The 25,383-nt window shown below is 34.5% G+C and overlaps 4 protein-coding genes across 5 annotated transcripts; 3 read left to right on the plus strand and 1 right to left on the minus strand.

The window, feature by feature from the left end:
- Window positions 1-243: 243 nt before the first annotated feature.
- LOC122578260 (protein kinase PVPK-1-like) lies at window positions 244-4,547 on the plus strand. The gene is made up of 3 exons (XM_043750176.1): window positions 244-489; window positions 1,810-2,806; window positions 3,602-4,547. The coding sequence occupies exons 2-3, from the start codon at window positions 1,851-1,853 to the stop codon at window positions 4,422-4,424; spliced, it is 1,779 nt and encodes a 592-aa protein (XP_043606111.1). The 5' UTR covers window positions 244-489; window positions 1,810-1,850; the 3' UTR covers window positions 4,425-4,547.
- Window positions 4,548-8,511: 3,964 nt separating this feature from the next.
- On the minus strand, window positions 8,512-9,057 carry LOC122610756 (secreted RxLR effector protein 161-like). Its single transcript, XM_043783716.1, has one exon. The coding sequence runs from the start codon at window positions 9,055-9,057 to the stop codon at window positions 8,512-8,514; it is 546 nt and encodes a 181-aa protein (XP_043639651.1).
- A 4,017-nt stretch (window positions 9,058-13,074) lies between these two features.
- LOC122579615 (altered inheritance of mitochondria protein 32-like) lies at window positions 13,075-17,524 on the plus strand. 2 transcript variants are annotated; one of them, XM_043751818.1, is made up of 5 exons: window positions 13,075-13,546; window positions 13,660-13,745; window positions 15,685-15,984; window positions 16,082-16,165; window positions 16,887-17,524. In XM_043751818.1, the coding sequence occupies exons 1-5, from the start codon at window positions 13,202-13,204 to the stop codon at window positions 17,224-17,226; spliced, it is 1,155 nt and encodes a 384-aa protein (XP_043607753.1). In that variant the 5' UTR covers window positions 13,075-13,201; the 3' UTR covers window positions 17,227-17,524. The 2 variants fall into 2 exon arrangements, with proteins under 2 accessions (XP_043607753.1, XP_043607754.1); XM_043751819.1 differs by having other exon boundaries at window positions 13,443-13,523.
- A 1,571-nt stretch (window positions 17,525-19,095) lies between these two features.
- LOC122578451 (putative glucose-6-phosphate 1-epimerase) lies at window positions 19,096-24,048 on the plus strand. Its single transcript, XM_043750422.1, has 8 exons — window positions 19,096-19,294; window positions 20,253-20,327; window positions 21,075-21,131; window positions 21,211-21,368; window positions 21,486-21,617; window positions 22,251-22,353; window positions 23,081-23,180; window positions 23,616-24,048. Exons 1-8 carry the CDS (start codon window positions 19,214-19,216, stop codon window positions 23,831-23,833), a joined length of 924 nt encoding a protein of 307 aa, XP_043606357.1. The 5' UTR covers window positions 19,096-19,213; the 3' UTR covers window positions 23,834-24,048.
- The last annotated feature ends 1,335 nt before the right edge of the window (window positions 24,049-25,383 follow it).

Below are 25,383 nucleotides of genomic sequence, written 5' to 3' on the forward strand. Positions count from 1 at the left end.
CACAGTGATAAACTCTACGGTAAAACATGTATATTGGTTATAAATGGCTAATAGATGTCGTCCTCTAACAATTATTTGGTTTATATTCCGGATAAAAATGCTACGAGAAAAGGGCTCTTATAGAAAAGAGAGAAAACATTAAGGACCAAAGTATTAAGTTGCAAATAAAAGACGGCTTAATAGCTGCCCTGTTCTTGTGCTTTGCTTTGTGTAGTTCTTGCGTACAAAGTTCTTAATAAGAAAGAGAGAGTAGAAGAAACAAAGCACATTTCCTGATTCTTTTTAAACCAAAAAAACTACCATATCAATTACACCAGATTATCATTATTTTTATTAACCTAATACTATCAATCCAGCTAATTATTGCACAAATGCCATCTGGGTTATGAAATTAATCCCAATTAGTCATCAAGGATTCTATCTTTTTTCGATCTGATCTGTCAAAGGAAGCACAAGTTCATTTCTTTTCAGTTATGAAATTTTAATCAGGTATGCTTAATGTTAATAAAGTTTTAATCTTTATTCAATGATTTAAAAAACCCAGTTCAGCTTTTGGTGTTTTTGGATTTGTTGTGCATTTCTGTGTTCTGTGTGATTAATTTTTTGTTAGTTGTGTTCATAAATCTTGAAACTTTTTTTTATGTTTGTGTTAATTAGTTTTGTTGTGGTCTAATAAATGGGGTTGTTTTCTTGACTAAGTTGGTGGATTTATGAAGTTTTTTAAGGATTTTGGTATGTATAAATTATTGTACTTTGGAAAAATTCGTCAGCTGAAAGTATTTACAATGCTTTTGTGATTGTTAACCATAACCCTCAGGGCTATCAGTAATTTCTTATGTTAACTTGGAAATGTTGAATAGTAGTTTGATGTGGCAGTTTACAATGAAATTAATTTACTTTCACTTTGATTTAGAAAATCTTTGCTTAGATGTTAAACTTCCAAAAGTCGTTATTTGGATGTTTAAATGACATCTACATGTATTATTTTCTTGTTAAAATTACCCAAATGATCATTTTGGTGAGCTAATGTGATTATAATGAAGGTTTAGAAAGTCAGGTAAACCAATTAGATACAATTACAAATAATATGTACTACTTACTAGATGTTGGGTTTGCAGATTTAAGACAGTTTTGGTGATTTTTTGTCAGCTTTTAAGTCCCAAGGCCATTTCCAACTATATCTTTATTTCTATAAATATAGAGGAACAAGAGTATCTTTAAAGCATATTCTACCTATAAAAAATCGTATCTCCAACCATTACTCTATAAACCTTACTCTATTTGCAATAAGCATATAGATTACAAACAAAAAGTAGTTTTAGAGGATGTATAGTGATCCTTTATATATAGAGGAAAGTTGGCTTCCTCTAAAAATTTCTCTAAATATAAAGGACCAGTTGGGGTGAGTTTTTGGTCCTATAGAGATAGAGGAGAGGATAGAGCATGCCATTGGACATGACCTGAGTAAGTTGATTTGAGTGAAGTGCAATAGGTAGCTTATAGCTAACAAACTGGTATTGTATTTGTAACTTAGTCACTGACTCATTGAACTAGACTGATTGTATATAAATACTATCCATATTTAGAAATCCATTATAGAGATCACGAGTTGGTTGCATTCTTTTTGTTAGTAATTAGTCAAAGCATTCAATTTCAAAAACTATAGTGGTTTTATATATCTCTATTTAAATCCATGTAACCAAATAAAAGTTTAAGTTGAATTATGTTAGCGTTTATTGCAATTTTTTGCTTTTGAAGAATTTGTAGGTAATATTGTGTTAATGTATGCTGATACTCTTCTTGTTATAGTGTTTGATTTTATCTGATCAGGGTGTGGCAAATAAATTTGAATGGATTCACTTGTTGATGGAGTCGGTTCTTTGTCAACTAGCCATGCTTCCACAACATTGTTAGGGTTCAATAAACCCGGAAAAACCCGACCTCCCCATCACCCTTCAAAGCACTCAAAACCCGACACAATCCACACGTCCACACACTCAAGTGGCACATCAAAACGATCTCATAAAAGCTCCTATGATCATAAAGGAAAATCAGAAATTGTGGGACCCAATACCGTTCTTGATCAAACTGCTAAAGAATACTTTCACAAACAAATATTAGCATTAGAAGCCAAAGCTGGCATCAAACATGATGAGCCTGAAATTATATCTTGCCCGAGCCCGCAAAGTAGTTTATACTCCCTTGCTAACTTCACTGAAGCCAAGCAAAGCTTTACCAACACCGAAATTAGTGATGGTGGTAGCAGCATCGAGAAATCTATTGAAAGTGGTGACGTCGGGATTTCAGGTGATTATGTTGAAAGCAATAAAACGAGTGTATATAGGGAAAGCACCGGAAGTGATCTTAGTGAAGAAAGTAGTTCGGGTAGTTTCACCAGTGCAATATACAAACCCCATATGCAAAATGACTCAAGATGGGAAGCGATTCAAGTTGTGAGGTCTATAAATGATTCTGGTATGTTGGAAATGAAGCATTTTAGGCATTTGAAGAGATTGGGATGTGGGGATATCGGGAGTGTTTATCTTTCTGAATTGATTGGGACAAGAAGTTATTTTGCCATGAAAGTGATGGATAAAGCGGCTCTTGCAAGTAGGAATAAGCTATTGAGGGCCCAAACGGAAAGAGAAATTTTGCAATCTTTGGATCACCCGTTTCTTCCCACTTTGTATACTCACTTTGACACAGAGAAATTGTCGTGTTTGGTGATGGAGTACTGCCCTGGTGGAGATTTGCATGCGCTTAGACAAAAACAACCTGGGAAATATTTCTCCGAGCATGCAGCAAGGTTAGTGATTTTCTTTCCATTCTCATGCTTTGCGTGCTAAATGCTTTCAGTATAACTCACTTTCCTAATTTGTCTGCCATTTTAGTTTGCTAAAACGAATTTTGTGGATTGTACAGTAATTTTTGTCATAAAAGCAGGTTGGATCGTGTTGAGACTAAAGTCCTAAGCACTTTCATTCACATTTTTATACATAATTGCTAACTATGAAAGCTACATTATTACAAAGTTTAATCTAATTCTGTATGGCTAATCGAACTTTTTATATTATATGATATAAGAGGTTGTATGCATATTAAATACGCTTTTAGATACTTCCTACACATTCCAACCCTAAACCTATTTATAAGTAAATGGATTGATAATGCTGCCTATAATATCTTGTTTTGTGGGAAGTTGGGTTGGGATGTCCAAGGCTTGAAGAAGCTATACATAGTGTCATTAGGAGGACACAATACAGGTGTTTTTCTAACATGACACTGAGAAAACATAAATTCTCATGTCATGGTGATTTAACTTTCAACAACTTAGTTACGATGATTTAGTTTTGTTAAAATTTAGGGGTCTATTGATGTGTAGTTCAATACTTTTAGTGTACATTGTCACATAATTTCTACCTATTAAATTATCATTATCCTGACCTTTTTCATCGTTTAAGCATCCATTATCATCATCTGAATTACAAAATCGGAAACATAGAGTAAAGATCAGAAAGAGAGCAAATCTTCGTAGCGCTTTAGTAGTGAATATTTGAATTTTCCACTTTTCAACAATTAATTTAAAATCAATTATTTGTAGGTTTTATGTGGCGGAAGTTCTTCTTGCTATGGAGTATCTGCATATGCTTGGGATCATTTATAGAGACCTCAAACCGGAAAATGTTTTGGTTCGTGAAGATGGTCACATAATGCTCTCAGATTTTGACCTCTCTTTGAGATGTGTCGTGAACCCAAAGCTGGTTAGATCTACAAATGCTACTGTGGAGACAAAGAATTCCGGCTACTGTATCCAGCCGTCTTGCATTGAACCATCTTGTGTGGTTCAAACCGCCTGCATTCAGCCCTCATGTTTTGTTCCCCGATTCATGAGCAAACCCAAAAAGGAAAAGAAACCAAAGCCCAAAACTGAAATATACAATCAAGTCTCGCCGCTTCCCGAACTCATAGCCGAGCCTACAAGCGCCCGGTCAATGTCGTTTGTTGGGACCCACGAGTATTTAGCTCCAGAAATCATTAAAGGTGAAGGCCATGGGAGCGCTGTTGATTGGTGGACTTTTGGGATTTTTCTTTACGAGCTCTTGTACGGGAAAACTCCCTTCAAAGGAAATGGTAACCGGGCGACTTTGTTTAACGTGGTCGGCCAACCCTTGAGGTTTCCCGACTCACCATCAGTTAGTTTTGCGGCGAGGGATTTGATCAGGGGTTTACTTGTAAAAGAGCCGCAACATCGGTTGGGTTATAGGAGAGGGGCCACGGAGATAAAACAACATCCGTTTTTCCAAAGCGTGAACTGGGCGTTGATCCGTTGTGCTACTCCTCCGGATATCCCAAAACCATCATCGGAAAATGTTGGAGTAGATGTGAAGCCTTCTGGTAACTACTTAGAGATTGATTTCTTTTAACTTTTTTTTAAGGAGTTCATTGATTTCAGAGGAACACAAAATATGTGTTTTCCTTTTCCTGTTAATGTTTATTGTGGGTTCCAATTGGCTTATGAAATTGCAAATGCAGTTTTCTTTATAACACTTTATCTAGTTTTATTTACGTTTTCAAGAGTCACTTTTTTTTTTTTTTTTTTTTGATAACAAAGTTACAAGGAGTTGTCTTTAAATAAGAATACTATATTAAAGGAAACTTGGTTAAATATATTTTAAAAAGTTTTTGAATTCTTAAAGCTTAACATAAGTTGGACGTAATTTCAGTATTTCATGTTTAATACGAGTAACATTTTTAAGCAATAAAATTGAATAAAAAAATAACTCATATTATCAAATTTGTGTCTCTGTCTTAAATTTTGTTACACATGAATATGTCAAAAGAAAACAAAGAAATGCGTGCATCCCATTGTCACAGTCAAGACTAGAATATACTCCGTTTTTAGGCTAAGTTGAAGTTGAATTTAATAACTGGTTGAGTTATATAAAACTTAAATAGGTAAACGAATAAAGTCACTATTCAATTATTTGGTGATGGCAAATGTTTTTTTACTAACATATATATACAAGAATTAACCATAAGTACGAATAGGATATAAAAGTTTGATAATATTTTTGGCTAATATATAGTCTTTTCATTTTACCTGAAGTGGAATATGTTAGATTAGAACAAATAAGAATGGACTTATTATTTGATGAAAAGTCTGTGTGTCTTAGAGAACCAAAAATTTGATATAAAGATATGGGTATCTTTGTAAAAGTTTATTGGTCACGTTATAGATCACGAGACATGATTGATGAGAAATTATAGAAAAGATTCTCATCCACATAAGATGGAAAGTTAAGACCATATATATGCATAGCCACGTGTAGCCTAATTCATCCAAAAGCATTATATACCATTTTTTGTCGACAACTAGATGATTAAAACTAGATTAATACCTATTCGAAAACAACCTATTTGACCCGTCAAACCCATTTTGAGTACTTCATCCAAAGCCAACTCAATACAGATCGACCCAATTGACAGCCATAACAATTTGGGCTATCAATTGACTCAACCCGAAACCATAACTGGAACCCGCACGAAAATAACCGAGTTAGGGTTGTGAAATCTCGAAAAGCCAACCCACTAACCTTATTTTTCGGGTTAGGTTTCGGTTGGCCTATTGGGTTAACAGGTGGATCCTCCAACGTGAAAATAATTTTAAGTTTATATAAAATTTTTTTAACAGGTCGACCCATCAACCCATTTGACCTGAAATCAACCCACCAACCCATAACTCATATGACCTAACCTTAAAGTCGCCAACCCGTCAACCCACCAGCCTATTTGACCCGACAGCCCAAAATTCGACCTAATAACCCACCAAACCAATTTTTTTTTCAAGTTGATGGGTTGGTTTGGGTTGACATGTTGAAGGTAAGAGTTGAAATTTCTGACCTGAAATTTTTAATAGGTTGGGTCAGGGTCACAAGTTTTTTACCCATCAACATGCCAACCCGAACTCATTGACAACTTTACTAACAATAGTCGTTATTTACATATCTACATACCTTTTATAAACCACAAAAAAGTTGATTTGATATTTTTATTTGAAAGTTAAAATAAGCTGGGCCTGTGAACTCGCCAACCCATGTATTAGTCTGGTTGATTCGAGTCGACCGGAGTCGGGGCCAGGTTGAAGTATCTGATCTTAAATTTCAACCCGCCCTAGTTACCCGATCGTTAAAAGTTACATAATAATATGTACATATAACAGACATTGCAAAAAATATACGTCTTATCATATATCAAAAATGATGTTTAGTATGAAATCGAACATACATTTAAGATAATCTTTAAACACTTGTACAATTTCAAGTATAGTATGTAATATATAGAATGGGTTTGATATACATAAATAGGGTTTTATGACCTTTTATAGTTTAAAAATATTATTATTGAAAAAAAATTATAATTATAATTTGAAAAACATTTACCATAAGTAGTTTTAATAAATATTAACTATTGTGTATGTATAGAGGCTATATACATTACTCCATTAAAATGTTGTAAATGTATGATTAAGTTGTTTATACACAATAGTCAAACTGTCAATAATTGACTCAACTTGAAACCCGACTTGAAACTATTAGAGATATTCAACCCGTTAACCTACTAACATGATATCTCGGATCGGTCCAGGTTGAGTTTTCAAGTTGTTAAGTCGACCCGCTAATCAAAATTTTAAGTTTGTTAATGATATTATTGATATTTTTTTTTAAGTTCAAGGAGTTGTTTAAGAGAAACGTATTTTTTTGGTAATGAACATTTAGTTATATAATATTTGAAAGTAGTCAAAATATTGTATTACTTGGGTTATTATATTCAATCCGTTTTACAAAATACTTCATGCCAATAATAAGATAAACTCTGTTAATCAATTAGGGCTAACTCTTCAACTCTCGATAGCCTTCACTAAAATGTGAAATGTCGCGAGGATGAAGTATAAACAAACACAACTTTATAAACGTTTTAGAAACACACATACCATTATATTAAGCCCATTTCACTAAAGTGTAAAATGTCACGAGGATAAAGTTTAAACAAAAACAACTTTATAAATATTTTTGAAACACACGTACCGTATTAGATTAAAGGCTTTTTAATTAATTTTATATAATCTTAGAACAGAAAAGAATGTATCTAATATCAGTTCATTTAATGTTTATTTTAGTGGGGGAAAATAAATAATCATTGTTGATAAATAAATAATATATATAAATTGATAAATTTCTTAGCTACAAACAAAATATAATTTGCCTTTTGATTTTTTTTAATGTACAGATGTATTACAAAAGTATGAATTTATGAATGTTAAGTTATATTATAAGATTTCTAACTTATTAAGAATTTGAATCTATTTTTTATAGTTTTTTCTTTAAATTCAGTTGTTACCAAATATAAAGATGACATTAATTTAATAGTTTCTAAATATAATCCAACCAATCATAATACAAGAAAATAAAACTCTCAGCCAATCAGAAACGGAAGAATTCATTTTTTTTTCTCTCTACTCTATTGGTAATATATATATATATATATATATATATAATATATATATATATATATATATATATATAAATTTCAACAAAGATTTCGATCAATGTTATGTTGAAGATAACGAATTTATCAAAAATATATAGTATATTTAATTTTTGTTTTCATTTGTTAATTTCCCTTCCTCAATTGATTTAGTAACGACATTATTGTCGTAGTTTTTTAAACTATGAATGTACTACTACAAAATCTTTAATGTACCTTATTGATAATCTTATGAATTTTGAATAACAATCTGGATGACATATAATAATAGTCATAAATATGTTATACTACTAATTTAGTTCTGGGTAGGTGCTAAAATGTGTACTTTTTATTGTATTTCTAGACTTTGTAATTGTGACCTTTAGCGACTTGCTAGTGGTTATTTATTATTATTATTAATATAATTTTTTGCTGTTTTAAAAAAACTTTTGATTTAGTGAACTACAAATACTACATGCTACAATTCGATTTGTCAAATATTTCACAATGTGTTAACTTGAATTAAACTATCACAATTATAACCTAGTGGTTAGGTGTTTTTTAAAGAATTCAAAGCCTGGTATCTTTTTTAGAGTATTATGTTCGGTACACAGAAGGAATAAAACCTCCTGATATATATATTACATATAAGTTGTCTTGATGAATAAGAAAATGCCTAAACTTGGTAAAGATATGTACTTATCAATACCACAAAATAAGAAACTAAATATGGAGGATATACTCCATAATATTCGAAAACTAATACTCCCCCTCAAGCTGGAGTGTGTAAATTAACAACACCCAGCTTGTCAAGTAATGAGCGAAGTTGAGCAGCTCCAAGACCTTTAGTAAGAAGATCAGCAAGTTGAAGTTTAGTATCAATAGGCATAGGACAATCTCCTTAGATTCAACCCGTTCATGAACGAAGTAATAGTCCATCTCAACATGTTTGGTGCGTTCGTAAAAAACTGGATTGTTAGCAATGTGTCATGCTGCTTGGTTGTCACAGAATAGTGTGGTGGAGCTAAGTTGAGGAAATCCCATCTCTTGTAAGAGCCATCGCAGCCAAATGAGTTCACTCACAGTTATGGCCATTGCACGATACTCAACTTCAGCGGAAGAACGCGAGACAACATATTGCTTTTTGGTTTTCCACGAAATGGGAGCTCCACCAAGAAGAACAATGTAGCCGGTTCTGGAGCGTCTAGTTAGAGGACACCCTAGCCAATCTGAATCAGAGTAACCAACTAAATTTGTACCGCCCTCCTTTGGTAAAAGTATGCCTTGACCTGGAGTAGTCTTGAGATATCGAAGGACTCTTGTACCAGCATCCATATGACTTTTACGCGGATCTGAAACAAATTGACTAAGAGTGTTAACCGAATAAGCTATATCAGGTCGAGTAGCCTCGAGATACAGAAGTCGTCTTATGAGACGACAATAAGAACCTGCATCAACTTTCGGATCCTTTTCATTAGTAACAAGTTTTAGATTTTGCTCAATGGGAAATGAACTTGGTCGACACCCCTCCATTCCACTATCTTCTAAAATATCAAGAGTGTAATTGTGTGACTCAAAACAAGACCACGATCAGTTCTGGCCACCTCTATTCCTAAGAAGTACTTGAGTTGCCCAAGGTCCTTTATGCTGAATTTGTCATGCAAACATTGTTTAAATTCTTGTATCCTTTGGAAATCATTTCCAACTATTATAACATCATCAACATAGATGAGTATTGAGATGAAAATATCACCAGCCCTATAAAAGAATAGCGAGTGATCTGCCTTGGACGATACAAAACCAAGACTAAGGAGGGCATTAGTAAATTTTTGATATCAGTTGCGAGAGGCTTGCTTGAGGCCATAGAGTGACTTCCTTAGGCGACAAACACGTCCTTCCTTTTCAGTTGAAAAACCTTGTGGTAGTTTCATATACACTTCCTCATCAAGATCACCATGAAGAAAGGCGTTGTTGACGTCAAGTTGGTGTATGAACCAGTTCTTCTTAGTAGCTATTGATGGTAACGTGCGAACAGTCACCAATTTAGCCACTGGAGCAAAAGTATCATGAAAATCTTCTCCTTTGACCTGAGTGAAACCCTTGGCTACAAGCCTTGCTTTATATCTTTCGACATCTCCATTGGGTTTGTACTTGATCTTGTAAACCCATTTAGAATCGATAGCTTTCTTTCCAATTGGCAAGGGCTCGATAGTCCATGTATTATTTTGCTGAAGAGCTTGAATTTCTTTCTTTATGGCTTCAATCCATTTTGGATTGTGTACAGCTTGCTTAAAAGTTTTTGGCTCATTAGTAGTGGTGATGGCCGCCAAGAAACGTTTGTGAGTTTGAGAAAAATTATTATAAGAAATATAATTAGTTGAGGGATGTACCATCGAGGTGCTTTGAGTTGATGCGGGATGTACGTGGTCAACCGAAGGAGGAAGATTGACAACAAAATCAGTCAAGTATTTGGGTTAGGCTCAACTTCTTTTTGGACGATCATTACCTGTTTCCTGGTTAGAAAGTGCCAAGTCTTCATTAACATGATCTGGTCTTGTTTCACTTCTTTCAAGGTTTTCTGGGTTATTTTCTAGGCTGAAGTCAAGCTCATCATCAGCCCTTTCATTTGGATTAAGCCCCTCACAATTCGGACCTTCAATATCTTGGTTTTCCAATGGAACAAAATAATCCGAATGATTCCCAACTTAGATTTGGGCAGGAAATATAAAGGTACCTTCATGGAATCTTACATCTCGTGACACCACCATTTTCTTATCTCCAATATCATATATTTTGTAACCCTTAGTCCCTTGAGGATAACCTAGGAAAATACCTGGTCTCTCCCTCACTTCGAACTTGTCACCCTTTGTTTCAATGCTCCAAAAATAGGTAAGACAACCAAAAACTCTCATATGATCATATTCGGGTTTTTGATTGTGTAGGATTTCGTATGGAGTTTTATCACCAAGGGTTTTAGAAGGCAACCGGTTAATAATATAAGCCGCCGTCAAAACACATTCTCCCCAAAATCTTTTTGGCAATCTAGCTTCAAAACGTAAAGCTCGAGCCGTGTCAAGCAAATGTCTATGTTTACGCTCAACCACCCCGTTTTGTTGAGGTGTGTGAGGACAAGTGGTTTCTAGCAAAATGCCTTGCTTAGTGTAAAAATCCAACATAAGATTGGACGTGAATTCCCCACCATTGTCACATCTTATTCTTTTAACGGCTTTACAAAATTGAGTTTCAACCATTTTACAAAAATTCATCAAACAAGTACTAGCATCACTTTTATACTTAATGAGAAAAATCCAAACATTCCTACTGAAATCATCCACGATGGTTAGAAAATAATTTGCCCCAAAAAATGAAGGAACTCGATACTTTCCCCATACATCACAATGCAATAACTCAAAACAATCATTTGTCTTAATTTCACTTAATGAAAAAGGAGTTCTGGTATGTTTAGCCTTTGAACAAGAATCACAAACATTATTCCTAAGATCGAAAGAAACACCTTTCAAAAAATCAACTTTAGCTAGTTTTTCTTGAAATGTGTGACCCAACCTCTTATGCCATCTTTCAATAGTTATTGCCATTGCTTTCCTTCCTTCCGCGAACATCCCCATTCGGTATAGACCTCCTTTGCACTTACCCGCACCAATCAAGTTCCTCGAACGGAGACCCTGCATAACACAAAAATCAGGAAAGAATGTTATAGAACATTGAAGATCCTTGGTTAATCGGCTAACCGATAGCAGGTTACATGTAAAATTTGGCACGTGCAATATGCCTTTGATCTTAGTGCCTCCCGGGAGAGTATAATCACCCTTTCCCTCAACCGAGATGGCGCCACCATTGGGAATAATCACATGCATCTCATGTTTATCTTTTCTTTTATTAACAAGGATGTCACTTAGGTGGGTTGTGTGATCAGTAGCCCCTGAATCAACTATCCAATCACCATTATCATTACACTTACCTGTCATGTTGGCTAAACGCTTTTTCTCTTCGTCACCTGTGATAGTCTGATCTTCAAACTGTTTTAAGAATGCATTATATTGATCGACAGTGAGTCCGAGAACTGGGCTGGAACCTCCTTCCACATAAGAAACCTTTGGTTTAGATTTGTTACCCTTCGCCTTTCCTGGCCACCAGTCAGGATAACCAATTCGTTGAAAACATCCTTCACGAACATGTCCATCTTTATCACAGTAGGCGCAATGAGGTGTTTCTTCTTCATGTTTTTCAAGTTTAAAATATGGTTTGGTTTTCTGCTGTGAAGAAGATGAGTTCCCGCGTTTTTGAGGAACAAAAGTCTTAAAAGCTGCAACTTCCACAGAGGGTTTTTTTTCTTCCGTTATTTGTTTCTGCCGTTCATCCTCCGCAACCAGATGATAGGCTGTGGCGAGACCAGGGGTCGGACTTGTAGCTAGGATTTGTGTTTTGATAACTCCGAATTCATTGTCAAGTCCCATAAGAAACTCATACAACCTCTCCTTTTCTTTTCTTGATGATCAATGAGCCGCTTACCAAGGTCACAAGTACATCCGTTGCAGGTGCACTTTGGGATGGGAAGCACTAATTGAATTTCATCCCATAAAGATCGAAGCTTGGTATAATAGGCCGATATTGAGGCTCCGTCTTGTTGCATGGCAGCGATCTTGTTCTTCAATTCATATGCCCTCGGTGCACTCTCTTTTCCAAATCTTTCACGAAGATCCTTCCACATCTCCGCAGTGGTAATTGCGTATTTGACACTACCCCTTATTTCTTTCTCCATAGCAGTAGTCAGCCAGCCTTTAATCATAGCATCCACTCTCATCCATGACATGTAGTCCTTGGATGTCTTTTCTGGCTTTTTTATCGATCCGTCAATGAAGCTGATCTTGTTCTTTGCAAATAGAAAATTCTCCATCTCTTGCACCCAATCCGTATAGTTTTTATCTGTCAAAGCATCGTTAACTTGTTGTCTTGGATAATCGGAAGGGTGAAGATAATATGGTGAATTATAATCGACGACATTGCCGCCACTTGTTTCTGCATCACCGGATTTATCCCCGGCCATGGATTTTGTCAGAACAGCAGGATCACTGTTCTGAGACCATAAAGAATTCAAAGTCTGGTATCTTTTTTAGATTATTATGTTCGGTACACAGAAGGAATAAAACCTCTTGATATATATATTACATATAAGTTGTCTTGATGAATAAGAAAAGGGCTAAACTTGGTAAAGATATGTACTTATCAATACCACAAAATAAGGAACTAAATATGAAGGATATCCTTCATAATATTCGAAAACTAATACTTTTAAAAAGGATTTATGTTTTAATATATATTCAACAATAAGTATACTTATGTTAAGAATGGTTGAAAAAACATGAGAATGGATAACCGATATGTATCACATACATCAACTATATTTTCCGTATAATCTTGGAACATAAGAAAACGAAAAAAGACCTTATCCTAAACCATTTATTTATTTATTTTCAATAAAAGAGGGGGGTTTGAACTTTGAAGTACCTAAGCAGTGAAATACAGGTTGTTCAACAGTAGAAAAAAACACAAGATAGATAAAGTCAGACTGACCTACCACATCAAGGACTCATCGATACCTCTCAAAATTCATACATCAATATACCCCTATCGATATACAAAATACATATAAATACAAATGCTAACAAATCCTAATCGGTTTCCCGCCGTTCACTTTACTATCATCTATTCTCTCTCCCCCTCTCTCTTTCACTCCGTCGCTATGGCCGCCTTACCGGAAAACGGTACAACTAACGGAGCTCCTTCTCCTCCGACTAACGACAATCTTAACATCGGTTTCCAGAGGCCGGAAATGCACACCGAAAAGCTGGCCGGAACAGCTATAAGTTACGACCGGCATGTTATATTGTGTTACAAGACGCATGACACGTGGCCATCACGTGTTGAAACTTCAGACTTACATCCGTTGCCTAAGCTTCTTGCTGGAGCTCTTAAAGCTCGTAAGAATGATATTCCTGTTAAGGTCACTCTATTTTTTTTTTATTAATTCACTTTTTAATCATTTGTGAGTTTTTGTGATATGAAATTTTATTAACTCTTTTTTTTTTTTTTGAAAAAAATAATTTTTGTGTGTAGACTTTGTTGACGATATGTGAAGGAAAGGAAGGTACGGAGATGTTGGATGGAGATGTGTTGTTGTTTCCTGAAATGGTCAAGTATAGGTAATTTCATATACCATTCCTTTTACAGATCCAGGTTTTCTAGTTCAGGTTATCCGAGTCGATTTTTGACTCAGATGTAACTCTAAAGTGTCATTTGAGTAAAAAACTAATTCTAACACCAAGATGTTTATCTAGAGAGGTTTGAACCCGAGACCAGGACTACACCTGTGCCCTTACTCAATAATTGTCCATGCTACTAATTTACTTGTTATAAATTATGGTTAGCTTAATTCATTGATTAAGCTTTCCATATTATCTCTAGTTAAAAGTTAGTATTACTAGATTCAAAAAAAGTATCAAGTAATGACTTGAGTGTAACAAGTAATTCTATAGCATTTACGTTTTTCTTTAACCGTGTGTTTTTTTGTCAATTGCATGATTTCCCTAAGGTTTTAGTTTTGTATAAATATACTTTTATGTGCAGGGTATTTAATTATTTTTGTATGTAAATATGCTTGTTTAATGGATTGAGAATTAGGTTTATGACTATCATCTATGGCCTTTTATTTCTGATGTGCAAATGGACAAGACCAGGAATATTTGAGATTATCTGTTCTGTATAGTGTAGTTTATAGCACATGTTTGGTTTCAATGCTGGTTTGATCTCAAAATGTACTGTGGACAGGAGTCTGACCTAGTGATTTTAATTTTAGCCTGGCTTTTAACCATAATGGACTCGTTTAACTAGAGTAAGAAGGAAAAAAGGTCTTCACTATTGACCCGGATCGTGACAGACACGTTCCATACTGGAAACTAATATTTTGGACGCTGTGAGTTTTTGGTATCACTATTTCAGTTTGAGCTTTACACATTTCTAGTTATTATGAATCTGATATAGAATCTGGTCCATAGTTGGCATAGGTATCAATTTATTGAGGCTTTTTGTTCATGCTAAATGTTTGTTTTATATATAATTATGTTAAAATAAAGAGACTAAAAGTTACAAGTTTGCTTGTTGTTACTGCTCTCTATTGGCTTCAGAATCACTTATTGAGCGTTTCTTTAACAAGGTTGGCATTTTATAATGTCCATGTATAAGTGAATTAATGATAGAAGCTATCCCACCCTTTGGGTCCCTCCACCTCGACCAGTCCCATAGCCAACACAAGGCTGCTGAATTACCTAGAGGTAGTTAATGATGTTGTTCATTTTTGTATCTGGCTAGTCATTTGTAAACAGGAATTCGACAATTGTTTTGCTATGTGGCAAAGGGTTCAATGGATTTGGGTGTGTCTACATGGATACTGTGTACCACATTAGCTTTATGGTTATCGAAAAAACAGGGTACCAAATTACTAATCTATTAAAAAAATATTATTGTGCATATACCCTTCATCACAATATAAAGAAGTGTTCAACTATTTTGTATTCTGAAAGAGGTACGTGACTATTTGTCAAATTTATAAATTGGTTTTTGCTAAAGGAAAAGTACGTTAAGAAATCTTATAAATTCATAGTTCAATTATTAGTGATGTTAATGGTAAGCGAATACAAAAAGGAACCTAAATTTGTGACATCCTAAAAGAAACTTTTCAATTTTGTGGGGTATTCCAATGATAAGGTTGACCCAAAAGTATAGGGTATTAGAGTAATATGATATATAAAAACAAACACTAACAAACATCTTGAAGCTTTTAAAGAGAGAAGAAAAAAGAGAGTATTAGTGGATTGTTGTATGATTTATACCACACATTTTTGCATTAGAAGATAGAAAGATATCTCAGGTAGTCAACTTATTAACAACTAGAATTTATCTATTGTTTTCACATCTTGTCATTGTCTATAGTGTTGAGGAAGCCATGCAACTGTGCTGCTATCTATTATTTCTAAATAAATTATATAGTCTTGGAACGTAAAGCTTATAAGCATGTAATCCTATTGTTGTCTGCAATTTTAAAGTGACCTGATAGTTTACTTACCTAAGTTCCTGTGATTGAAGGGGATTGAAAGAACCAGACATCACCAGTTTTGTGGAGGAAGTGATTGTGAATAGAAAACCATGGTCTACAGGAGTTCAGGAGACCATGACAGGTTCACATATATTTGTCTGTTCGCATAGAAGTCGTGATAAAAGATGTGGCTTTTGTGGACCGATATTGATAAAAAAGTTTAAAGAGGAGGCTGAAGTAAGGGGTCTGGAGAATGTGTCTGTGACTGCTTGCTCACATGTTGGGGGACACAAATATGCAGGAAACTTGATCATTTATACTGTTCGAGATGAGAAAGTTTGTGGTCACTGGTAAGATAATCTATTGCGATAGTTAACTTTTATGAATTTCAAAAAGTCATATCCATTTTGATATGTTTTAATAGGCTGTGCGGTTCTTGCATTTCAGGTATGGTTATGTTACCCCAAATGATGTGGCTGATTTGCTTGACAATCACATTGGAAAGGGTGAAATTATTGAGAGGATTTGGAGGTACCATCATCTTATGTTTTTGCTTGGCTCATTTAGTAATTTATTGATATTAGTCTGCTCTATTAAGAAGTTGATATAGATTAGTTTTTTATCTTGAAATTCTGAATTGCTAGAGATGGTTAGTTTTCATAGAAAGTGTTGGTATGAATTGTTAAAGTGTAGTGTGGTTACTGGTTACTAACTGAACTAGTGTGGGACCTGAACACTTAGGCATCGACAATATTTGATTGTAGTCATAACATCAACTAGATTCTTATGTACCTTTCAGGATATTCGTTCCCGTATGTAACAGTTATGCCAGGCTTTTGTTTTTAGTGGCAACTTTGCTTTGTTGGTAGTAACAATGTCCAGGACTCAAATTTACCATCACTGGCAATTTCGACGCATTTACAAATGAAGTTTATTTATTACTTGTTACTGGCAAAATAAAATTCAACTAAACAGGAAGTGGTTCAAAAGTTACCCAAAGTGTAATTATGCATAAAAACTCGTAAAACATCTCAGTTGAAAACCTATATCACTAATTCACTATTGAAACAATTAAATATTCTTTTGTCAAAGGACTATCTGAGACACTAATTTTATATGTATATATTGAATTTATGGGGCAGAAGTGTTTTAAGGTCTACCAAACCTGACATGTTTTGACGTGTCTCCGAACACGGTCTAATCCTTCCATTTTGCCACTTGTAACATTTACGCTCACGCCAATCAATTGCAGGGGCCAAATGGGCATTCCCCCCGTCAAGAAAGCTGAACAGACAATTGAACAAAAACTTCCAAATGGAAATGATTTGAAGGTCAATGAGCAGAGTAATAAAGCAAGCAATACCAAAGAAGAGACAGAAAACGGGGGAGGCTGCTGTCAAGGTACCGCCAATGGGTTCTCGTGCTGCAGAGACGAAATGTCAGGAACAGAAAAGGAGGTAAAGAAAGAATTCAGTAAACTTAATATCTTCACGAGAAAATGGGAGAAACATGAGGTGCTTACAACAGCTGCAGTAATTGGGGCGGTCGTAACTATTGGTGTGGCCTACAGCTTTTATAAAAGGGTGAGATGAGAAGTGGTCACATATCTTTTGGTTGTCGGTCTATTCTTGCTTTGCTTTTGTGGGAGATGTGTATATATGCTTACTGTGGTAAAACAATCTTCAAAAAGCCACATATTTGTGAAGGTAAAGCACACAGAACACAAAGCATTCCGTGTGTTTCCAGTTGTATAAAGTATTTATGAAGGTAAGAACATGAAACGTAACACTTTTGTGGTACCAGTTGTTATGGTACTGATGCACTTACCTTGCTACATGATGATGTCCCAAATGATTAATGATATAGAAAGGTGCCTATTTTGGATTGCTATTCCTTGTGAATCATGTACTCAGACTAAGAACATACATGATCGATATGTGTGTGTGCCACACGCATTAGCACTTGGCAGATATATTTTTTGAAGTCCTAAATCTGAATGCTGCCTTATGACCAATTGAATTTGGTTATGATCAATGGCCAGGCAAGAAACACAAATTCACGTTTCATTTTTTTTTTTTTTTTTTTTTTTTAACAGCAGATTCATTTTGTATTGAAGCACAATCTTTATCATGTTGCCAATTGATTGCATCTGTAGACTAGGATTAGGATTTTATGATTGTTGTGAATGTTTTAATGAATGGTTTAAACATGATTGTTTATGAATGGTTGTAAGTCTAGTAATGAGGAACATGTAGCGTGAAATTATAAGTTTGAGGTTCAAATCCGACCTCATGTGCCTTTAATCATAGTGCTACTTAATTTACATCTTTCTTATGTTGGAAACCTGTTGGTGAGGACTTGATAATAAATTAGTTATCCACTACTATAAGAAAAAAAATATATATATATTATAAACTTAATTAAAATTATATTATAAACTTAATTTATCTTTATTTTTAATATAACAAGTTATTTTGAATTAATAGACATGGGTTAATTAATATATAATACTCGTATATAATTATTTTAGGTTTAAGTATGGAATATCTACATAAGTTTCTTGTTGAATATAAGTTAGCACTATAAAAATTTTATCATCTTATGCGTCCAATGAACTTTAAATTTTGTACACAAATTATACTCGGGTGATCTATTGAGCAGTTTAATAGGTAAAATTCATAATTAAACATCCCTTGAGATTGGTATGCTTATCCCAATTTCAAATCCTGGTGTTAGATCTAAAGGTTTATTATCTCACTTTTTGGATGAATATAATATTAAAAACATGTAATTAGAAGGGATAGGCTGATCAAGATTGAAGGTTTTTTTCTACCTTTAGTAAAACCTTTAAGCAATTTTTTTTTACTTTTGTTAGGAATAAGACTGTCTATATCTCAATCTCCTCATTACACCGTCAAAGACCGTATTAGGATGTAAACATGTGAAAGACAACGTTGGGCTAGATCTCAACCTCCACATAGACCGTCGATTGAGACCCAAAACATGTGGAAGACCGCACTGAGAGTTACTTTTAAATTAAGATGATAAAAAACGCATCACATATAGTATTTTAATGAATATAAAAAAATGTTTCAATAATATGAAAAGATAAAGATAAAAAGAAAAACTAATAAAATCTAAACAGTAGCATAGTTGTTGGCCAGTCACTCAAAGACGGAGCGAATCGATTCTGTTATTATCATTAAACAAAAAATTAAGCATACCATTTTATCTAGTTTATATCTTTTCAAACCTTAAGAATTAAGATAGTGACGTTAATAGTTATTTTATTTATATAAAATATAAATAAATAATCATCTATGTTGTTTTTTATTCGATTTTATTTTAGTAACAAGATTAATTAAAGTATGTCAAAATATAATTAATTAATTAATACGAGTAAAAAATGAACGGATGGATGAAAAAATACGCGCTAATGTAATATTGTTATATGAAAATAAATATATTTTGGGGTGGTTATTTTCTACCACCGTTTTCACAGAAGATTCTCGTTCTTGTTGATCATCATAATAATAAATATTTGCAGATTTTGTTAATTGGTGTCACACATATATAAAAATGTCGATTAATATCATCAGCGATGGCGATCGTTCACCCAAAATTATATTGCGTGAACCAACAACTGGATCAACCGCCGAGGTGGTTTCTCATTATATATATTCTTTCTGTTTCTATTAATATTATTATATGTATAAATAATGTGTATGTATTGTTCGTTTCGTTGCAAATATATATTTTGATATGTTGATTGTTGGACATTTGGATAGTTTTTATGATTATGTATCAAAGTTTATATTATATGAAATGATGATGTGTATGTATCTATATATGTATCATACTTTGAAACCTAACGTCTAATGTCCTGGCCTGATTGTGAGACCGAAGGGATTTGGGGTTAAGTATAACCGTGAATAGGAGTGCATACTTGTTTCAGCTGATTTGATTCCGGCTTTTTTATTTTCGTAAAACTAGTATACCAGTTTTTCTTGTCCCGTTATTGGTGCTTTTTCGGTTTAGATTTTTTATCCAAAAGACACACCTTTTCACCAAAATGTGTGTAACCTTTCATGCACTATAAATGCAGATCTCTGGTTTTAAGATTACGAACGAAAGCTCATATACTCTCTGTTTAGAGTTGTGCTTCTTTGCATTGAAATGAAGTTTCAACATTTATCTTATCCCCATTAAGATTTTGGGATATTCTACGGCAATTTGTAGGGTTGAAATACTTTATTGTACAAGTGTACAGACACGATATCCAATTTTTCTACATCATGATATGTAAGTAAACTTTTGATGTGTTAAACAAAAATGATATAAATTTTTTTGATACACGGTACAACATTTCATGTAAGTATGATTCATTGAAAAACACTTAAATGCATTATTTTGTGCATACTTTTTATTGTTGGGAAATATCATAAAGTTGTAGGGCGTTGACTATGACGGTGAAACTGAATGGGCGCCTTCACTTTACATTTCACATTTCATCTTTTTTACTCTATTGCCATTAGGGTATACTAAGCATCACCATACTTGGTTTGTTAGAACGGTCTTTGGTTAATGATTTGGATTCATTATATTTATTTTCATATAGGTGCTCCTGTATGGAGGTCAGGTTGTTTCATGGAAGAATGAACGTCGAGAAGAGCTACTTTTCATGAGCACTAAGGTGAGACAGTTTTGTAATTTTTATATCCGACATATCTTTATCTGGAACCCTTAAATTCATCTATGTTACATTGTTACAGTGTTCTATTTTTATGTTCCTCATATTCTTTACTGTGGGGTTTTGTGTGTATTTACATGTAGTTTTAATGGGTACCATATTCACTTGTCACTGCATCAAATAAATTTGACTGCTAATCACATCATGTAATTATGAAAATGGCAAAAAAGCCAAATTGGATGTTAGCAATTGATTGAATATTCCACCACAAAAATGCAGAATTATTTGATATAAGAGCATCTTGTGTATAAATGATTTGGGTGATATTAGAGGATTCTATTTATGCTTGAAAGGACTGATCACACTTTTAGGTTGACTATGGCTCTATGCGTGAAATGCCTAACTGCCAATGAACTAAGCTTTTGATAACTTGGGATCAATACAAGACGATGCAATTCAATGTTGGTTATAAGATAAGATTTGACTGTATGAGATTAAGATACGCATTAGTTCCATTTCTATGTGACCATGGAAAATTACCACAGTTTATGGATATGTGACATTGCAATAACAGTGCTAGCCATGCTACACGGGTCCAAATGTTTTTCATTGTGAAGTAGGTTTTGACTTATGTGGATATTGTTTCTTTTAATTACTGAGATATTGCTGCATTTTTTAGTTGGTTCATGTTTCTGTCTCTCTAATATTTCAAGAATGCATGATGATCATGATGACATGCTCTATTTGCAGGCTATTTCAAAGCCACCAAAACCTGTTAGAGGAGGCATACCCATTTGCTTTCCTCAGGTTTGCATTCCAACGGAACATTATATCATTTTCATCTGTCTAGATAATGTAGTTATTAACTGTAGTTTGCATATTGTAGGTCGCAAATTTTGGCACACTGGAGCAGCATGGATTTGCGAGGAACAGGTTATGGTCGTTGGATGAAGATCCTTCACCTTTGCCTCCAGCTAACAATCAATCAATGGTAGATCTTGTATTGAAATCTACGGATGATGATTTGCATACTTGGCTGTATAGGTACTTCTTACATGGTGTGTTTTAAATATTAGTTTTGGTTCCTTTGGCTGATTATGTAACTGGAGAATCATATTGAACTGGGAGATAATAGCTTGTTTGCATTTGTTTTTCTTTTAGATTTGAGCTGCGACTGCGTGTTTGTATTGGTGCTAACAAGCTCACTCTGATCCCTCGTGTGAGAAATGTGGATAGCAAAGCCTTCCCATTTACTATTGCTCTGCGTAATTACTTTTCTGTATCAGATATCAGGTATGCCTTTGATTTAATAGTTTAATTTCAGATTTATCATCCAAATGAACTAGTAGATATGACATGATGGGTGGGTTGGGTGGTTGGTTAAAGGGTTGAAATGGGTCATTGTTAGTATTTGTCGAAATGAAATAGCTGGGGTAACTGGTAATGGATTTGGACCAACATCTTTGTCTATATCTTTATTGTTTCTTCATAGCTTATTGATTTCATTAATATGATAACAAAAACAATATTATGTTAATAATAAGTTAGTTTTTTGAAAAAAAGTTTTACTAACTTATATGCACTAAGAAAAGAGTATTTTGGTGACTTTCAACCCATTTAACCTGTTCTTTCAGGGTTATATCTTTTTAGTTTTTACCCCTTTGAGGTAAAATCAACCATGTGTTAAGCAGTTGTGTCAAAAGTGCCTACTCTGTGAAGTAGCATCATAAGAACTGTTAGTCATTACACTAGAGTTGGTGTAAATAACTAAATGACATTACTGTCCAGTGTCCACTACCATATTATATTCGGATGATGTCTGATATGCACTTGGTCGTATATTAGGTTCAAAGTCTATGACCATGCTGCAGAATTCTCTATCTGTATTCATTTCAGACAGGTTTCATAATGTAGTTTAATTTTCAGTGAGGTACGTGTCGAGGGTCTGGAGACACTTGACTATCTTGATAATTTGTTAAAGAGGGAAAGGTACACCGAGCAGGCAGATGCCATTACCTTTGATGATGAGGTAAGATTTATACACTACCTAGAGTGGCAGGGGGGATTGGGGGAACCAATGGGGTGAAACCCCAGTGGTACCGCCCCCTAACTAAGAGTTCTAGGCAGCTAAAAGGCACGGGTTCGAATCCTTGCTAAGCAGATTCCCTCTCACCTAGTTCTCTGGGGAGTCACCGGGCTGTAGTCAATGCGGTAGTGACTCAGGGTACTTATTCGGTACACGGGACCAGAGGGTTCCCACCCATTTACCCTTTTTTTAGAGTGGCAGGGAGGAGGGGTAAACAGGTCAACATGGTTTCTGGTCAAAAAACTTTTTTTTTTCATCGGCTCAAAATGGGCCAGATTCAGCATATCATTCCATCGTTTTGAATTTAACAAAATCTAATGTATTAAACATTGTCGCAAAAACTATATAATTGAAATGATATCTAATTTGTTTTGAATTTTAGGAGGTTGAAAACTGTTGACAGTTTGTGTGACTTTGAACCACTCGACCAGTTTCATCTTATGCCAAGTTTCAAAATGTCTCTTTGGGGTTAAAACATAAAGAACATCCAGATGAATCCATTTTGAAGTTAAATGACACCTCTGGTCCTTATAATGAGTAAATTATCTCATATAACATATTAGAGCTCTACAAGTCCTTTCATTTTTTCTAATGCTTATGTGTAGTTTTTTTTTTCTCTGGTAATCCATCATCTATCTTCTTCTGTAAAGATTATCATGCTCTATTTCAGATTGATCGAGTGTACTTGAGCACACCTACTAAGATTGCTGTAATAGACCACGAGAGAAAGAGGACCATTGTCCTACGTAAAGAAGGCATGGTGGATGCAGGTTTTCCTCATAATCTGACGTTAAAGTTGATCTTTTTGTGGTTAATTATAGAAAAGTAACTATCTTTGGTCTAGATACATTTCCGATATCAGATAATCATCTTTCATTTTAGACATTAAATCTTAAAACTTTCAAGAAATTGATTCAAGGTCATCTAGCAATGACACTCAGTATTTGTGAAATTGTTGACTTTGTTAACAGACTAGGATGACTTGTGCCTAAGGGTGCAATGAATTCTTTCCTTTTTTCGGTAATGCCAGACAAATTAACAGAAACTGGTCGGCTCCGTGACAGTTTAGCTTCAACCAAAATTAATTTTTCCGAGGCTTTTTATTTGTGAAAAAAAGGTGGTTAACTAAATTAAAAAGCCAAAAGTTCTACAATTAACCTCTCAGAGTTTTTGCATAACCTATTATGATGTCTTGCACTTTGTAGTTGTGTGGAATCCTTGGGACAAAAAGGCAAAGGCAATCCCAGATTTAGGTGACGAAGACTACAAAACCATGCTATGTCTGGACGCTGCGGCTATTGAAAATCCAATAACCTTAAAACCATGTGAAGAGTGGAAAGGTCGCCAAGAGCTGTCTATTGTGTCCTCTAGTTATTTCAGTGGCCAGCTAGATCCAAGGAAGGTTCTTAATGGCTTACGCTGATATTTCATTTCAAATTTGGATATCAATTTCATTGTTTTGCTCCGTAGTAAGTGCATCTGCTGCTAGGATATTACAGAGTTAGAATATAGCTAATGGGATGAATGTTACATTTTTGTCCGTAACTGATCCATTAAACACCATTTGACATGCACAACTCGTTTGGTTCAACTGAAAATATCATCTTTGCATTGTTAGTGTATTTGGAATAATTGAAATGCATGTATCTTGCTGCTGTTATGCATGTAGTCCTGGGAATCGCAAACCATATGGTTAGAGAAGTGCGTGCTTATAAGTAGGTTTTTTTAGCAGTTTTTCTACTAGTATTATTTTGTGGGTTGGCATACGCACAGTTGCTCTTTAGATATGGAAAACTCTATTTGTTAAGTTATGGGCCACATTAAGTTGTTCATTTGACATTATGTGTGGAATAGGGCTATGGGTTTATACTGGGCCAACCTTCTTAGTGTTTCATTGTGTTAAAGTGCTTTAGTCTGTTTTTCATGGTTTTAGGTCTCAAGTATGTGATTTAAACCCTATTACTTAAAAGGTTGCCCAAGGTAGTGTTACTCTTTAGATCCTGAACACTATTCGACTGGTGTTCCAACTTGTGTATTGCTACTTATAACATAAGTGATGCTTGTGGCTCCAAGCTAGCTTCAGCGCCGAAGTTGTAAACAGCTCAAAGCGCACTATAGCCCAAATAGGTCAAGGACTTGAATCGCGTAGTGCACGTCCGGGCACGGACCTCATACATGTAAGCCGCTGCACACCGTGTGGAAATAATGTTATAAGAAAATGTAAAGAACCCAAAAATCATCATAACATTCAAAATAGTATATAAATATGGGATTAATCAGAGGATGACCAATGTATTTTTCCTAAATGTTGATATGTATTACCAACACACTTTTCAATTTGGAAATGGTTGACCATTTGTTCAAATCATATTTATCACTGTTTATCTCTCATACTCATGTCTTTATATATGTTTCTGTCTCTTCTTCCAAAAGAAACCCAAATTCACTATATACAACCACGATTTCAATTATTTCTCTCATTCTAGTTCACTAAATATCTCAATCCATAACAAAAAAGAAAATAAGTAAATGAATAAAGTGGACTTGTCATCAACAACAACACTATTTGGATTGAGATCCTCTAAAGTTATTATTAACTTTAAAGGTAAAGTTGGTGATTTTGACCTTTGGATAAAAATCAAAGGTTAATATTCAAGGTTAAGATTTTGACCTTTGGATAAAATCAAAGGTCAAGATTCTCTCAACTTCACCTATGAAATTAATAATAACTTTAGAGGGTCGTAATCCCTATAACAACATGTGGGTCTTTAAATCCAAGGAATCTTGATGTTAAGCTTACTAATCATAACCTGTCATTGGTAGTTGAAAACGCGATACACGTGTTGCAGCTGGTTCAGATTTATGCTGATGGAAAAGTGACGACGGATAAATCTCCAGTGGAGAAGGTGTGGCGGAATTTGACGAATAGACGTTTGGAAGATCTAGATGAACTGATGAAGGTTCAAAGTTAGG

Source organism: Erigeron canadensis, chromosome 8 (genome assembly GCF_010389155.1).
Source record: "Erigeron canadensis isolate Cc75 chromosome 8, C_canadensis_v1, whole genome shotgun sequence".
Taxonomy (NCBI): Eukaryota; Viridiplantae; Streptophyta; class Magnoliopsida; order Asterales; family Asteraceae; genus Erigeron; species Erigeron canadensis.